At 37.4% G+C, this 18,459-nt stretch overlaps 2 protein-coding genes across 3 annotated transcripts; one reads left to right on the top strand and one right to left on the bottom strand.

The window, feature by feature from the left end:
- Positions 1 to 1,085: 1,085 nt before the first annotated feature.
- On the top strand, positions 1,086 to 14,497 carry glra4b (glycine receptor, alpha 4b). 2 transcript variants are annotated; one of them, XM_079606855.1, is made up of 10 exons: positions 1,086 to 1,291; positions 2,637 to 2,764; positions 6,275 to 6,342; positions 6,989 to 7,212; positions 7,333 to 7,415; positions 7,502 to 7,639; positions 8,063 to 8,277; positions 10,749 to 10,907; positions 13,058 to 13,162; positions 13,886 to 14,497. In XM_079606855.1, the coding sequence occupies exons 1-10, from the start codon at positions 1,221 to 1,223 to the stop codon at positions 14,171 to 14,173; spliced, it is 1,479 nt and encodes a 492-aa protein (XP_079462981.1). In that variant the 5' UTR covers positions 1,086 to 1,220; the 3' UTR covers positions 14,174 to 14,497. The 2 variants fall into 2 exon arrangements, with proteins under 2 accessions (XP_079462981.1, XP_079462982.1); XM_079606856.1 differs by having other exon boundaries at positions 1,086 to 1,306.
- Positions 14,498 to 15,148: 651 nt separating this feature from the next.
- On the bottom strand, positions 15,149 to 18,295 carry rpl36a (ribosomal protein L36A). Its single transcript, XM_079606891.1, has 5 exons — positions 18,011 to 18,295; positions 17,464 to 17,569; positions 17,308 to 17,375; positions 15,737 to 15,859; positions 15,149 to 15,230 (listed from the first exon to the last, which is right to left on the bottom strand). Exons 1-5 carry the CDS (start codon positions 18,065 to 18,067, stop codon positions 15,210 to 15,212), a joined length of 375 nt encoding a protein of 124 aa, XP_079463017.1. The 5' UTR covers positions 18,068 to 18,295; the 3' UTR covers positions 15,149 to 15,209.
- Between the last annotated feature and the right edge of the window lie 164 nt (positions 18,296 to 18,459).

The following is an 18,459-nucleotide window of genomic DNA, read 5'->3' as shown; positions in this document are numbered from 1 at the left end:
CTGGGTCTGTTATTCTTTAGTTTGGTTCACTCTGCAGTGAAGATACATTAAAATTAACACTGGCCTAGTTATCCACTGTGACTCAACACACAGAGCCCAGTAGGATTTCTCTTTGTTTCAGTTGTTTTTCTTACACCCACTCTAAATTCTTGTCTTATTTTTTTCTCTTTTACTCCACGTCTTTGTCCTATAGAGTGTCCGTTTCATGTAAAGCAATATGATGGAGGGGGGAAGTGACGGAAACTGAGTTCCTGCACATTCTGCTTTCAAAAACACATGTTCAGCTTTCAATATATAGTATATATATGGAAAATATATAGCCTATATGTTCCACACAAATAAATATATAGAGAGAGGCATTTACAGCATTACAAAAGATTTCAAAAAGATTTTAAATTCATGCTGTTCTTTTGAACCTCATTAAAGAATAATAAAAAAAAAAGGTTTTATTTTTTCATGATACATTTTTGTTAATATTAATGTTGATAATAATATGAAGTTTATAATGAGAAATTTAAAAAATCGTTCCTACCCAAAACTTTTGAACAGTAGTGTGTATATTACATTTCATATTTACTAAGAGACTACATGCAGTATTTGTAACGTTAAAAATTAATTTGTCGCACCACATGACTTTTGAAGTAAACTGCCAGGCACAAAGGTGATTGAAAACGGTGGGAAATTCCAAATAAATGGTGACCAGTCTCAGAACCTACAATCTAAACGGTCTCTAATACATCATTTGAACCTAAATTCTTACTGTAAATTAACAGGAACATGTTTTGTGTCATCTACTCAAGAATATAGATATCAGAAGAGATGGATGGATGGATGTTTGTCCTCTGCTGCAGTGCGTCTTGGGATGTGGATCTGGACCCCTCAGGTGGAGTCGTGTCACAATTGTTTATTCTGATAAAAGTCTATAAACGCATCGTACGCCCTGTTGCCTTCTCTTTTCTCTATGGAAGAACTGCACCTCAGGCTAACATGTGGACTGAGAGAGAAAGAAAGAGCAGAAGACCCCCTGTACACACACACACACACACACACACACATATCTTAGTGTGCCCGTCTCGGGATGCGGTGCTCAGTCAGATGGCAGTGGAGGAGAGACCAGAGTGCATCGGAATGGGCGTCCTGCCCCTCCATAACACATCTGCTTATTGAGATTTAGCCACGGGACACCAGCGAGGAAAAGAGAGCAGCTGAATAGTGAAAGGATGTTTTCTGTGTTCTGGAGGATCCTGCTGGAGCTCTTACTGGTTTGGTGGATGTTTGAAGGGGTCATCAGGTGAGTTTTTCACAGGTGTGCCATCATTCCTCACTGGTTTCACCATGTCATTCATTAAAACACTTGTAGAGGCTTTTTGTGAAGATCCAAATATAGTTTCAAAATGTCTTCAGAAGAACTCAGGTGTGTCTGCGTAATAGGTTAAAATGACCAGTTTCTTCCTTAATACATATTTTTTTTCATACTTGTGTGTGTTTGCGTGCTCGGTCGTCTGTATTTGGCTTGTGTGCTCAGTTCAGAAGTCTTCATGGGTGATAGGTTTATTTTAATCCCGGGGAGCATTCTTATGTTTCCGAGTGTGTGTTTGTGTGTGTGTTTGTTGGCTTTGTGTATCTGGGTCTCTGAAGTATGAGGCTGACACATAGAGACAGCTCTGTCTGAAGTCATTTTCACTGTTACCGAAATTACAGATTTATTGAAGTTCACATAATGAGATTGAACTATTCTTGTCCTCTCTGGAACAAGACATTTCTTGTTCTTCACTCACCTGAGGATGCATTCGTTGTGTGTTTATTTCCATTCCCTGTACGCTGTCTGAAACGGACTTTATACTTTCACAAATCGAATTTGCCACAGCTCTGCTTACAAACAGACAGCGAAATTGAAGAGGAACTGGACCAGAAAATTTCTCTAAATATGGAATAAGATTCAAAGTGTGTGTGAGAAAGAACTGTCTTTTTCCCTACTTGGACTTCCACTTAACTCTTTCGTAATAAAATATTAACACCTTCAACAAACTGCAATTAGGTCCAAGGCAATAAAAATGCCAATGCTGTTTTATTTTGTACTGCAGCCACAAAGAGAAACAGACAGGATGTGTCCAGTGGAGGGGTTTTTAATAAAACATGGGGCAGATGTTCTGATGTGCTCATTTAAAGTCTTATTAAAGGCTTTAAGTTGGAAAGCAGATTAACTTTTCAAATTGGCATACATTATTAACAAAGCATTCAGTCAATAATGGAATGATAATAAAGCCCTTTGGCACCAGTGAATGCTTAAATGAACAACAGAAAGAGCTCATAGTGAGTATACTTATTAAACCACACACATATACAGTCCAAAAGTCTGACACCACAATGGGATTCTGGTCATTTAAAATCCCAATTAGACTGAAAAATTGAAGTTCATGAAGACAAAGAGGAAGAGATGAATGCAAAGCACATCAGTTGTTCAATATAAATGGTTGAGGGAAATCTGATTCAGAAGGATTTTGAAAAATGCAAAAGCGATTTCATTGGTCTCAGAATTTGGACCCCACTGAAAAACAAACCGCTCTTTAATATGATGATTCTGTTGGAGGTGGGTGCAGATCTGATGTGAATGATTATTATTTCATCTCTCTCAGGTGTGTGTTTAGTAAGGAGCTGAAATCTCCCAGCAGTAGGGTGAAGCCCATGTCACCGTCTGATTTTCTGGATAAACTAATGGGGAAAACATCTGGATATGATGCTCGGATCAGGCCCAACTTTAAAGGTACTCCACTCCATTCTACTGTTGCATAATTTAGATATTTAGATTTTTTAATTTCTGTTAAAGGAACAGTTCACACACAAAAAAAAAATTCACATTATATGATAAATGGTTTTCTCCAAAACACATGAGCCACAATTATTGGCACCCTTTTAAACTCCTTATCAAGCGCCCCCCTTTTTTTGAATATACATGAAAATGCACATTCCGAACTTAAATGGTTGTAATTCAAGAATGCTTTGGAGTATAGATGTAAGATTGGTCTTGTTTTTAAGAAGACATTTGGCAGATTTTTGTAGAAGAGAAATAAATAAAGAAAGTTAAACAGAAAAAAAGTTATAGAAGTTTGAGTTTATGAAAATGTACAACGTTAAAAATTTAATTATTCATATTTTATATAAAATATATATTTTCAAAACCTGGAGGACTCTAAAAATGCAAAAAAATCAAAGGCAAAAATCTGAACAAGTTGTGTTTAAAATTTTAGGTTGATATCTCAAAAAATAAGCTTTCAGTGAGATTTTGTTTGGGCGCAGTACCAAACTTTTTCACTAGTTGACATTACTGCCCATATAAGGGCGCCTCCATTTCCATATGTTGTTTGAGGGATCTGAACCATTATTTTTACAATTTTCATACAATTTATGAAGTAGAAATCCTATTCAGAAGTAGTGTTGGAAGTTTGGCAGATTTTTAAATGAATTCAACCTCTAAGAAACACAAAAAGAACACGTATGTGCATTATAGCTCGCTGCCACGAATGGTGAATCACAAATGGTAAATCTATAATTTTTTTATTTATATTTAAAACATTTTCAGACCTTTTTTTCTAAAACAATTGAATGGATGCTATCTTTTGAACTCTTGGCATGAAAACAAACTGAGGTTTCTACCATTCTTTCATGATTTTTCATGTTCATCACTATTTCAAAATAAAGGTCTGAACACGCCTTAGGAGTATGAAAATATTCTTGTTGCAAATTGATAAATTACGGCTCCTCTGTAATGTATTTTAAAAATCAGTCACCACAAATGAAAACTAGAGATTTTAAGCTTTCAAATGACATATAGTTTGTCAAGATTGGTTTAGGTTTAGTATAGGATATTATACTACGGGCCGGTGCCAATATAAATACTTTTTGCAATCTCCTTTTGACAAGATAACAGCTCCGAGTCTTCTCATATAATGCCTGATGAGTTTGGAGAACCTGACAAGAGATCAGAGACAATTCCTCCATACAGAATCCCTCCAGATCCTTCAGATTCCCAGATCCATGTTGGTGCTTCTTCTCTTCAGTTCCCTGAACTCATCAGGTCAGGGAACTTGGATGGTCATGGCAGAAGCTTCATTTTGTGCCCCGTAAAAAAATTGAAAAATTCTGAAAAAATTGAAAAAAATTGATTTTGATGTTTGTTTTCGATCGTTGCCCTGATGGAAGATTCAACCAAGGCCCATTATAAGATTTCTAGCAGAAGCCGTCAGGTTTTGATTTTTTTAATCTGTTGATATTTGATAGAATGGTGCCATGTACCGTATCTGAACAAGAAGTCCAGGACCTCCAACAGAAAAATATGCCCACAACATCATAGATCCAACGGTATATTAAATTGTACACATGGGGTACTTTTTATGTGTGCACCAAACCCATAGCGTGTTTGCTGCCACAGAACCCTGTGCCGTTTGAAGATCTAGTCGTGTCTGACAACTGAATTTCTTTGGTTTTTGGATGAGCGAGGAGGATTTTTCTTGAAACCCTCCCAAACAACATGTGGTGATGTATGGGTTGTTTGATTTTTTTTAAAATAGGCTTTCTGACCCCAAGACTCAACTAATCTCTGCAATTCTCCATCTGTGATCCTTGAAGACTCTTTGGCCATCCATTAAGGCAATATAAACACACGTCCTCTTCCTGGCAGATTCGTAACATCTTAAGTTGATTATAACTTCTTAATTATTGTCATTCTTTTCATTATAATGCAGATAGAAATATAAGTATTAATTTCATTGAGAAAAAAAACCTTTTGAATGTTAGTGAATATGGTGATTTTATTTACTGTATATAAAAGCAATTGTAGACCACTGAACAAAATCACACTCACTGTACATTTGACTGACACACCACCAAAGCAATAGTTTAGTGTTGAATCTCCATTGTACTATTTTGTACTCTGCTAAATCTTGCTGATGGACAGACACATAAGGCTGGAAGGACTTTAGGAGTGAGTCTACTATGGTCTTTGTCACTCACTCTCTCTTCTTTAAATTCCTTTCAATGATAGCCTGGTCATTTTTAAACATCACATAAGGCAACACAGAAGTAAGTAAAACTGCTGTTGCAGCTTAATCTCTTGTACATAGATTGTTTTGGCAGGAAAATGTGATGTGGTCAGCAAAGAATATATTTACATTCTCTCTGAGCCTTGCATGTGAAAAAGTGCTGCAGCCCGAAAACACAGAGCAACATAAGATCTCATTAAACTATGTGCCCCCCCCCATGGGTTCTCTGGTCTATTTTTTCCCTTCCCCACCTCACACAGACTCCCAGTGACCATTCAACCAGAGAAACCCACAGGCGAAAACCGACAGAATACGAGACTTTCAGCCCCAGTCGATGAGAATGATTTCAGAAACATGCAGGATACGGCTGTCAGCTCACGCTAGATTTCTCTCCGTAAAAAGTGTCACAACAGCTTCTGTGAGGATTTGTGAGGGCCACTTTCTCCGTTGGCATTAGGGCCATTTAGTTTGCCACGCTGTCCACTCGAGTGCATGTTAACCCACAGACCTAAATAAGTCTTTTCCATTCCTTCTCTTGCTTATGTTTTTAAAAACTGGAATTTATTTTTTTATTTATACCTCTTTCCTCTTTTTTTCTCATGATCTCTCTCTTGCATTCTCTCTGTGGGCGTCTCTGAGCTCGTGTATATTTCATATCTGTTCTACATCTCGGAGATGCGGTTGTCAGCGTGTGTGGGGGGGAATGTCCCCTCTGATAAGCTATATATATCGCTAATGTCATGAACGTTAAATCAATAAATAAAATGCCGCAATCAAATATTTAGAGCAACCGAGTGCTTATTAAACTTATCGGCTAAATCAGCATGGCCAGCCGTTCATGAATGAGGCATTTTACAGTTGTCTGGTTCGCTATGGGCTTTTCATGTTCATGAAAATGCTTCATCACTTGTAAATTGATTTAACAGTCTTGGACAACCTCTTCAGTATTTTGTCTGTTGCTATCTGTTGCTATTTGCTGTTTGAGGATTTTTTTTAAATTCAAGACACTGAAGCTGACACCAGAAGGCCAATTCTGCTTGAATTATTTATCTAATCTAACATGTTAAAATTGTTTTCAATATTTTTCTTTCGGCCATGATGGACATGAATCACATCTTTAGTCGGCTGTTATTCCTGCTGAAAAAAAGAAGCAGTGAAGCATTTTGGGCTGGTTTAAGTTTTGAGAGAGATGCTTATGAATGTTTCTTACGATGTTCTCTTTTTTTTTTTTTCAGGTCCTCCTGTAAATGTCACCTGCAACATTTTTATCAACAGCTTTGGGTCCATCACAGAGACCACCATGGTACACACACACACACACACACACACACACACACACACACACACACACACACACACACACACACACACACACACACACACACACGTTGGTGCAACTACATTATGAGGACTCTCCATAGGCGTAATGGTTTTTATACTGTACAAACTGTATATTGCCCATCACAGGAAACATTCTGCATTTTTACATTTTTAATAAAACATTGTTTTTTAAGTTTTTTAAGCTATTTGAATTATGAGGACTATAAACCACATATCCTCATAAACCACGTTTAAGTTGTAATACCAGTGTAAAACACATGTCATTATACAAATTTGTGTCCTCATAAATCACATAAACAAGAGCATACACATACACGTGCGCTCGCGCGCGCGCGCACACACACACACACACACACACACACACACACACACACACACACGTATATACATACATTATGTAGTGTATGAAATTAGATAGATAGATAGATAGATAGATAGATAGATAGATAGATAGATAGATAGATAGATAGATAGATAGATAGATAGATAGATAGATAGATAGATAGATAGATAGATAGATAGATAGATAGATAGATAGTATTTCAATATTTATGTATTTTACTCTGCTGCTTTGTCATCTGATCAATTTCTAAACACTAACTCGTCAGGATTATCGGCTGAACGTTTTTCTACGGCAACAGTGGAATGATCCACGGCTGGCTTATAAAGAGTATCCAGATGATTCCCTGGATCTGGATCCATCCATGCTGGACTCCATCTGGAAGCCAGACTTGTTCTTCGCCAATGAGAAAGGTGCCAACTTTCATGAGGTCACCACGGACAACAAGCTGCTGAGGATTTTCCAGAACGGAAATGTGCTGTATAGCATCAGGTGCGATATCACCCCCTATAGGTATAAAAAATAATTCCAAACTTTTACATGAAATATAATCAGAAATCTCTCTCTCTCTCTCTCTCTCTCTCTCTCTCTCTCTCTCTCTCTCTCTCTCAGACTCACTCTAATTCTGTCGTGTCCTATGGATCTGAAGAATTTTCCAATGGACATACAGATTTGTACTATGCAGTTAGAGAGCTGTAAGACTCGGCATCATCAACTAATCTCATTTTTATCTCATTTCTCTTTTATATGGCTATTATTCTCTCTGTCTCTCTCTCTCTAGTTGGCTACACTATGAATGATCTGATATTTCAGTGGTTGGATGAAGGCCCAGTGCAAGTGGCTGATGACCTTATGCTGCCCCAGTTTGTCCTGAAAGAGGAGAAAGACCTGGGATACTGTACAAAACACTACAACACTGGTACAGCACTAAATACCGCAGAACTGAAATACAGCACTATTGCGCACTGTGCCATTGCAATTCTACCATTATAATTTATTTATTAATAAGTATTTAAACATTTCATAAGTGCTTAGATAATAAATGTTATGAGGAATAATAATGGTAAATATGTTTTTAGAAGTATTAATTGATGCGTGTCCGTACAAAACGTTTCACTATGATGACCTATTCTAAGTGTGTTCTTACAATGTTGCCATGGTGATTTGAGTGGTTGAGTGTTTGTGTTTGCTGAGGTGTTGTCAGTGGTTGTTATTACATTACCCTGCTGCAAGGGTGTTCAGGGTGGTTGCCAGGGGGTTGCTATGTGTTTGGTTAGTATAAGAAACTGTAAATCAGGCTCATTTATTTTTTGTGTCTAACATGAGTGTGTGTTTCACCCAGGTAAGTTCACTTGTATAGAGGTGAAGTTTCATCTGGAGAGGCAGATGGGTTATTACCTGATCCAGATGTACATTCCCAGCCTCTTAACTGTCATCCTGTCGTGGGTCTCCTTCTGGATCAACATGGATGCTGCCCCGGCCCGAGTTGGGCTAGGCATCACTACAGTTCTCACCATGACAACACAGAGCTCTGGATCCAGAGCATCACTGCCTAAGGTGGGAGAGAATCTACTTTATCCATCCATTCATCCACTATCAGTCATTACTTACTCACACTAATTTTATCCCAAACCTGTATAACTTGTTAAAACTATAGATACATCGATGTATCGGCCATCGATATATTCATCTGCCAGTTTTTGATCAGTTATGGTTTATTAATTTAACTGTGTGAAGGCACTGAGTTGCATGATATCTGTTGTATTATCCTGGGTCAAATTTTCTCTGGGTAAAATAATTAAATATCCACTGAAGTGCCTTGAAACATGCAGCATTATTCAGTGTGTTGACGTAATTTCCACTAAAACAGGAAGGCAGGACGGAACATTTCGAACAGCTCCTCCCCTTTTTTTAAATAGCCAATAGCGTTTAGTTTAAACCAGAGCTCGGCCAGAGCCGTTGAGCTCGGCATAGCCGCAGTTTTCTCCTAAGCTCTAACCGACCCGTTTCTCCTCCTAATCTCCTCCATATCGCTTTAAAATACACCATTCTGTGCAGATTTCAAATGGGTCCGTTACGTTTTGGGGTATGTGCCACATACGATCCTCTCTGTCCTATCTTTTCTCTGGACCGGACCAGACAGTGTGCGCGCTGCGGCGGTTCAAGCGACACTAATGATTCGCCTCAATGGAAAGTATATTTACACTGTCTGAATCGTTCCTTATCCCCATATATAGTGCACTATGTGCCATTCACCATGTAGAAAATAATAATTGTGTGAATAATTTGACTGTCAAGACTTGCGAAGCAACTATGGGACGCAATGTAGTCAATCAAAAATCACAGCCAATCAGAAGAGCGTGAGTGAGTGGGTTCTCTTGGCACTCTCAACTAAATGGATAAGTAGGCTACATAATCAAATTCATGAATATTACACCATTTTAACACTATTACAAAATACATACTGAGTTATTGAAGCAATCGTTGTCATAGAATACACTTGTCTGTTAACAATGAGTTGACAGTTTGAACGTTCTTGTTCACTTTTATTTATTTAGAAGATCTGAGGTTAATTGTTGCTTTCAATAAGGCTATAAAAGATACAAAATGATATGCAAACACACACATACGCTTTTAACATTAAATAAAGTAAATAAACAGTAGCCTACCTGAGATTAGCATACTTTCTGTTCTCCGCGATGTCGCAGAAATAGGAAGCGCACGTCCGGAAAGCCTCGTTGATTTGAGTTCTCTTTTAGTTTTAATTCACACCAAATTATATCAAAATCCCCGTCTTGGCAAATATCTTTGTAAACATAGTCGGCTATGCCTTAAAGGGGTGGTATAATGCCCTTTTCACATGATGTAAAATAAGTCTTTGATGTCCTCAGAGTGTGTATGTGAAGTTTTAGCTCAAAATACCCCACAGATATTTTTATATAGCATGTTAAAGTTGTCACTTTTTGATGGTGAGCAAAAACACACCGTTTTTGTGTCTGTCCCTTTAAATGCAAATGAGCTGCTGCTCCCGCCACAGAGGGCTTTTACCTCACACAGACATGCACTGGGAATTTCAAAAACGTTTAGCCTTTTACGTTCAAACCGAAGTCAGAAAGATTGAGAGACACAAGAAGAAGTGACAACAAGACAACATTTCTGAATGGTTAGTTGGTGAATGTAGCTTATGTGTAGTTATCTAGTCAGCATATTCTCTTGATAATCTATAAATCACATTACCGGGGGCGGGTTTATGTAAATTTTAGGGTTGGTGATGTCACTAACCCGGGTGGAATGTGATGTAGTCCATACCAGCCGTTTGTTGTAGTCCTTAAAAAGCAATTTCTTTAAAAGAAAATATCTCCCTTTGCTTTGAACTTTGAGCGGTGTTGCCTACCTTTGCAGATGTTGTTTATCAAACAGCAACATTACACACTAACTAAAGTTAGAAAAGTTAAATCATATTCAACCACCTCTTTAAATGCATGTAAACAGTTTAGAAATAAAATGCTTGTGTACCAGTATATTGGATCCATGAAGCTCTTACAGTGGCGGCTTACAGTTTCTGCTGCGCTGCTGTTTTGATGTTAATCAAACAACAACAAAAATAATCGCTCACAACTGTCGACTAAATAACTTTTGTAACTTTAATAAGGATTATTCTAGCCTATATTTAATTTGTACAGTGAAGAATATATTTTACATTTGATTATTTTATTTCTGGACCTGAAAACTTTGACCTAGCCTACAGTATACTGAAAAGCACTGTTTATTTCATATGTATCTTTGTATCTGTTGTATTTATGTTGGCTTGTTGAATGTTAAATGGATCCAATCCATGTTAGTTGTTTGTTAAAATCAGTATCAGCCAAAAAAAAAAAAAAAAAAAAAGGAAAAAAAGAATCTGTGCATCCCTAGTTAAAACAGTTTTTTTCTGTTAATCAACAGCATTTGACAGTCTGTTGAATCCAGAATATTCTTTTAATATAGACTGTGTTTGCATTAACTACGCTGTGTGTGCATATGTACAGGTGTCCTATGTGAAAGCCATTGACATCTGGATGGCAGTGTGCTTGCTGTTTGTCTTTGCTGCTTTGCTGGAGTACGCAGCAGTTAACTTTGTATCTCGGCAACACAAGGAATTCTTCAAACTGCGGAGAAAGCTACGGGAGGAACAACGCTACAGATCTGTGAGTGGCAGTCAGAAACTCTCCTCTGTCGTACACGCGCGACATGCATTTAGTTCCCCTTAAGATACTGTACAACCACTGTGTCCCTTTGATGTTTCATGAGCAGCCGACTGGCCCCCTCCAGAGCAGAGAGGGAAGGTCAGTGATGGCATAAAAAGTATGTCATGAATATTGCACAGAGTAATACTATTATTTCCACATAAAAATATGGGACAACACGAAAGGGAAGAAAGTGAAAGAGCTGCAGGATTTTAAATATGGAGAATATCGCCGTGATGCCGAATACGAAATGCTTAGCTGAACTGATAAATTAAACATAATTTCTCTTTTAAAGTTGAAATGTGTAATTTCTGGGCTATCAGCTCCACCAAATGGATTTGCTCAAATAATAATGGTATTCAAACAGTTTTTCTGAATTTTAATCTACTATTTGTTGGTGAGACGGATAGTCCCGCCCCAAGCTCACGCCATTGGTTGATCCATTGTTTATGGTTAAGCTCAAATAAACAAAGCAGTATTTTAATAGCACCAAAGACAGAGCAAATGTTTAGTGTTTTAAGTACAAATGGCTTTCTTATAGTTTCTAAATATTAAGCTAACACATATATTAAGGCGACAGTATTTTAACATTGAAAATGTTCTTAATTTTTAAGCTCTAAACATGTATTTTGTGTTATACTCAATGACAGTGGCTACAAAGGTGAATCTCTTGAATCCTGTCAAGAACATGTGTTTTATGTTTTTTTAAGTGAAAGTAATATATAATTTGCTTTTTAAAAATATGTGAAATGAGTAAAAACATACAAACAAACCCTTAAGCAAAACATCCAGATGCATTACGCTAATGAGAATGGGGTGGGGGGGTAATTGTGCTTTTAATGGAAAATCTCGCAATGCACTTTTAATGGTCCTAAAAGTAGGCTTAATTTTCTTTATGCTACATATAATTACTTGTTTTGTCTTTAGATTTTTAAAGGTGTATTATGACCCAGACATGCCCTTTGTCTGCCTGGAATAGGAGGCTATTCCCAGACTCCTCTCAGGAGTTTTAGTCTGCAAAGATTGCAGTTATTTCCATTTCTTTGTTACTCTGCTCTTAACCAGCTAGTTGAAAGAACTTCGTGGCTTTCTTTTGGACACAGCAGACACTGTCCTGCTACAAAGAGCAGAGAGAATAAATATTACACTATCCTCTCCTTTTCTATTCCTCCTCCATATTCCCTCTATCGCCCTGCAGGGCAGGTTGCGTGTGTGTGTGTGTGTGTGTGTGTGTGTGTGTGTGTGTGTGTGTGTGTGTGTGTGTGTGTGTGTGTGTGTGTGTGTGTGTGTGTGTGTGTGTGTGACCCAGTGGGTGAGTTGGTGGCGCTATGCCCCCTCATTTGCCTTAGGGACGCTGTTAGGCACATAACATGCAAACAAGCATACACACTACTGCACTCAAGCTTTTAGGCGTACTGCACATACAGTATAAAAACACACACCATTGTGAATTGCCACATACATACTAAAACACAAATACACACACACTCTGTCTGGCGGTTGCAGCAGCACGGTGCAATAGGCTGTCTGATCTTATGTGCGCCAAGTCACCCAAAGCAGCGACCTGAACACAACATGATTCAACACAAACGCACAAACTGACTGGATCTCATACTCAAAAAAAAGCATCCTTTCCCAAAGGAACATACACTGTCATTGTTGATCTCTCTCTCACACACAGAAATACATTGAAGATAACACCAAGAATAAATAACCTCCTCTAAAAGAAAAGAGAAAACTTGAGGAAAGCCAAAGAAAGCTGGCACAAAAAAGAGAAAAAGCCAAGGAAGATTGCTGCAACTGACAAAACATATTTAGATTAAAAAACTAGAAAATGCATGCATCTTAGAGAGTAAATGCCTTGTTTAAAACACTAAATGGTTCAGAGTGGAATCTGCTCCCTGGCTTAGTTACGTCTTGACAAATTAAAGATATAACTGTAGAAATGTTCATGCCCACCAGAGATTTTTAAGGTACATTGTGACCCTGTTTCATATTTCTAATGCATGGTTACGGAGAAGCCAGGGAGGTCTGTTGAAGAAGGAGAGAATATTTTATTGTTTGAATAAATGATGAATCCGGTTTTAAATGTGTCTTTGTATTGTCTTCAGGCCTCTGGTCAGGCTGGAGGAGCAGAGACGAAGAACAAAAGCAACAACGTCACAGGGAGCACACCAAGCAAAAGCGCACAACGCAAATGCAGTGCCTGCGCACGGGTATATATGCACCCACAAACTATGTATTTGCTTATAAACACTCTTCACTATTGAATACTTGATTCTGATTGGTCAATTGTTACATTGAGCTGTCCAATATCTTTATGTAGACCATGATCAAGGGCAACGTAATGGTGCTACTTTCATGTGTCCCATATTACTCTGCTGTCTTTCCCGTTTCATAAAAATGCAAGTTCTAAAATAACAAAGAGGATATAAAAAAATAGAAAAAAGTATTCTGCCCCTCATGTTTCTCACACTTTCATATACTACTGTTTTGTGACAGTAAGATTTTGTTTTTAAAGAAAGGAATGCGTTTATTCAGCAAGGATGCATTCAATTGATCAAAAGACAAATACATTTATAATGTTACAAAAAAAAATCTATTCATTAAAATCCTGAAAACAAATGTATCACAGTTTCGACAAAAATATTAAGCGGTACTGGTAATAATAAGAAATATTTCTTGAGTACCAAATCAGATTATAAGAATGCTTTCTGAAGGATCATGTGACACTGAAGACTGGAGTAATGATGCTGAAAATGCAGCGTTGCTATATCTGGATTAATATATTTTAAAATGTATCAAAACAGAAAACTTATTTTAAATTGTAACAGGATTACTGTTTTTATTGTAATTTTGATCAAACAAATGCAGCCTAGGTGAGTTTTTAAATAAACAAGTGTATATTGGATTTTTTTCATTTTTATGTTTTTCTTCAGGAAGAGCAGTTAGCCTCACAGAATCAGGACCTGTACTTCACGGGATACGAGATGGACACCTGTCTGTCTGGGGACGGGCCTCTCTCTGAAGCTGCTGCCATGTTCGCGGGTCTGCCGCCTGGCCACATTCTGTTTGACATCCGCCGGCGCTTCGTGGAACGAGCTAAACGGATCGACACCATCTCACGAGCCGCCTTCCCCCTCAGCTTCCTTGTTTTCAATGTACTCTACTGGTTCACGTACAAAGTGCTTAGAAATGAAGACATTATCCCTGTACTGCGACCCTGATTGCCTTTACGACTTAAGAACTTCCCAGTATCCCATTTTGTGAGCCAGTTAAAATCCAGTGTGAGGATGAGATCAAGGACATTGAAAATCAACATGTTCTCTCTGCATGAGTGAGCTACAGTATATGCATGTGTCTAAGAACACAAGAGCTAAATAAACCTTTAGTTTATATGCAGAATGACTCAGATGAAAGTCTTTTTTGCACTGAGCACATTTGTTTGTCTGTTCAAAATAAATGGTATAAATTAATTCTTCCTCATGGCTGTTGACATAGACCTTAATGCTGCTTCATGGATTAAAAAACTATTAGCAAATAAGCACTTAGACCAGATTATTTTCAGTGCAAAGGAAAGCATAAGAAGTTTGACTGTGGTCATAGCAAGTGGTGGTGATCACAAGGTGGTCACGAAGAAAGGCTTGTTTGGCATCCATTTTCTAGTCATGCATGTACAGATATATACATAAGAAAGCACCAAAATCAATACAAGTTTTCATTTTTAATGACAGGCATCAACTTTGGTTATAAAAACCGACAAAAATGCAATGGTACATTTTTTACTCTGCTCATGCATATTTTTTTCAGGTCGATCTAACAATGTGCCTGTACTTACTAGAGGAAAAAGACCAGACAATGAATGCCTTTAAGACACATCTTTTCCTCTAGCTGTCAAGTTGAAGTGTTACAATTTTTAACATTAATTTTTTACCATGTGGCATGTTCCCTCCTTCCGCCTCTTAACTACACACAAAACTGAGTGAGAGTCTGAGTAAAGATCCATCTTTCACTGCAGGATGCTTAATCTGCTTTACCCCAACAGCTGCATGAGACTCATAACAGATCTGCTGTTAGAGTAACACTTTTGTGAGCATTTACGGAAGCAAAGCTGCCTTTGTTACCCTATGGTGCACTTGGTGTGGGACTTTACTTGAAAACAAAATTGTATACTGATGTTGAATGAAAGGCAAAAGTCAGCATAACTGTATACAACTTTTATTGACAGCGATGGTAAACCACAAAAAAAGCACTTGGCCCAACTCAGAACTGGATGACCTGGCCCTGGAAGAGAGAGGAGTAGAAATCATACGTTAATACTTGGTCTGAAATAGTTTTACAGTTTTTAATAGTTCTGTCCTGATGCCAATATACAGTGTTAATGTGTTCAGTCACCCTTTCCAATACACCGGATTATGAACTGGTTTGACTTCTCAATACTTTAACTGAATTTCCGTAACTCGTTTAGTATTTTTCTAACTATCCACTTTTAAAATTCATGCAATCATTTTACAAAGATTATCATAGAGTTTTCTAGCTGATGAAATCTTTAAGAGAGAATAACCACAAATCTTTGTTCACTTTATATCTTTCAAAATAAATTTCCATGCACATAAATTACAGATCAAATATTACAAGTTTTCTCCATGATAGCGAAAACCCTTAAGACAATTAATAACTAATATAAAGCCTTCAAACCACCGTTTCACTTGTTCCCCATGTTTAATCATCAGTACAAATAGTATCAAAATTGCCTTTTAACTTGATCTTTAACCAGCTGATGCGCTTACCTTTCTCTTTTTGTCTCCTCCCAGCTCAAAATGTTTGCATCTCTTAATGGCCAACATCCTCTTTGAGCGGCAGTTGGGCTCCACGCACTCCAGCCTCAGCACAATCTTCTTTGTGGTTTTAGCCTAAAGCAAAAAGAGGGACAATCACACCTGATGTAAACATTCATATGATGAACAATGAATATTTAGGGCAACATTAGTTTCTCCACACACAACAGATAACTAAAGCCAATTTTATGTAGCTCTGAACCCTTCACATTCTATAATACTTGCATACACTTTTATCGGAGTTTGTTAAGTAACTCTGTAAACAGAATGATTTAAAATAATAATTTAGATAGAGATTAAACATTTTTAGATTTTTTTTTTGTCTATGAAAAATATACTGTATTAACATCCTAAACATGTTTACCTTATAGGCAAAATTGCATACATTTGATTGTTTTTAAATATTAAAAATATTATTTGGCCAGTAGAAAAGAATGAGGATAACTTCTCTGAAAAGTATTTTATACATTTAAACTTTATCGAGATTGATAGACTATTTATTCAAAAACATAAGGGTACTACTAAATTATTTTTAACAACGTAACGTGACTGCACAAATGGCATTTATAATCCAGATCTCATTTCCTAATGTTGTACCGTTAAACATGGTATCACGTGGATGGGAATATGCATATGAATAGTAAAGCTAGGCATTGCAAGCTCTATATACGGTTATTTCATAGAGTTAGGGTGGATATGCATGAACGCACAATCTTCCACTGACTTGGTTTAATAAAGGGAATTGTGCAGGTTCTGGCATTCGCATAGTTGTGCATACACAAAATCTAGATTTTAGGATGAAATCTACGTAAAGTTTAATATACGAGGCCCCTAGTGTTAAGATCTGGTGAGCCTATTGGAAATGGTCAGGCAAAACAGAAGATTGTTTACACCTGGTGGTAACCTACAACTTCAATGCATGTCCTGTGACCAGTTGAGATGCTTACACCATAAATGCGATGTTGAAAACATGTGACCACTACATCCAAATTAGAAGTGCATCAAAAAAATCAGTTCTCATTCATTTGCATTTAGTACTGCCCAATTTTTATAACCTAAAATTGATAAGATCACATGTAAATTTAAGGCTTAATGTTATCTAGTCAAATGCCAAATAAAGGCATTTAAACATTAACCCAAATACACTTTAAACCATGTATACCCATCAAGATTCAACCTTATTCTACACCAGGGAGTCATTTTTGTCAAGATACTTTTAAAAACTTAAAGCATATTTTTCCATTTTAGTTTTGTATACTGATATAATGAACTATTTACTGAAATATTAAACAGAACGGACTTCACTAGGTCTTCATTGTTCATTTAAAGTATCTAATCTTTGTTGCAACAATACCTGGTACTTAAATAGAAAACAGCTTCAAACAGCCAAATAAAATCAGATAGATGTAAAATAAATAACAGCAGTAGTGGTTTGCAACAATATTGAAGATATTTTGACTTTTGAGACCACATGCCCACTCTGGCATCCATATTTTGGCAGCCATCTCCAAGACCCAACATACCTTTTTCCGGAAAATAGGCTTGGTTTGTCCTCCATAACCACTCTGCTTTCTGTCGTAACGCCTCTTCCCTAGAAGGAACAGTTAAACAAATGCAGTTAATTCTTCAGTCAGTGAAAACTACACTGTTCAACGACCCAGCCAGTTCGCAGGACTTACCCTGGGCGTACAAAGAGTCTTTGCCCTTCTTGTACTGGGTCACTTTATGTGGCTGGTGCTTCTTGCATTTTTTGCAGTAAGTCCTGCGGGTCTTCGGTACGTTTACCTACGGAACAACACATCTCGTCAGTGAAATCTCATGCAGTCCGAGTTCATTAGCAGCTACCGCGGCGCTGAAAACCAGCAAGCGACAAACTAGCACTCGAGCTAATCGGTATTTTCACTAAATGTACACAAAATTCCGTAACCTCATATGTGTGAATAATGCATTCGGATATACGAAGACTAATAACAAGCGTTTAATTAAGCTTATTTCAAATACCAATCAAAAGCTGCTACAATTGAAACATCTACATTACTATTCGAGAAGTCGACAAGTAAAGGAGAATAATCATCTCATTCGTCAAATAAACAACCCAATATAACATTTTATATAATGCCAATGCTGTATACATTCACATTGTGCAGTTTGTTTAGGGCTAAATTGTTCACATATTTAGGATTAAAACAGATTTTGGATGAAAGTCCACAGGAAGACATTACGCACCATGGTTGCCCTCGCGGAGCAGGAGCAAAGAGGAAGTAGAGACGTCACTCCGAGCATTAATACCGGGTCGCACCCGTGAGGTCTCGCGCTGTTTGCTCTTGCACGATACTACCACCTAACGGTCGAGATACTAAGCATATATATTAATACCAATATTATTATAAGTATTTTAATTACTAATGTTAATAAAGCCACCGACAACGTAGAAGTTGATAGTGTTCAGATAATCTGTAAAGACTCAATTTATTTCTACTTATCGCGATATTTTGTCGAAACGTGTCGCGCACGCCAATCCCAAAAAACACCGTTCCTTTTTATATCTCCTCAGAAACGACGATAAGAGCAACTCATAATAACAAACATTGTTTTTGATACATGATCAAATGTCATAAAATTGCTGAAAATGCGACTCATAGTATCACATAATAAAATCCCAGTTAAATTATTCT

This window comes from Phoxinus phoxinus (assembly GCF_949152265.1).
Source record: "Phoxinus phoxinus genome assembly, chromosome: 3".
In the NCBI taxonomy this organism is placed as follows: domain Eukaryota; kingdom Metazoa; phylum Chordata; class Actinopteri; order Cypriniformes; family Leuciscidae; genus Phoxinus; species Phoxinus phoxinus.
This window is presented reverse-complemented; position numbering and strand designations above follow the sequence as displayed.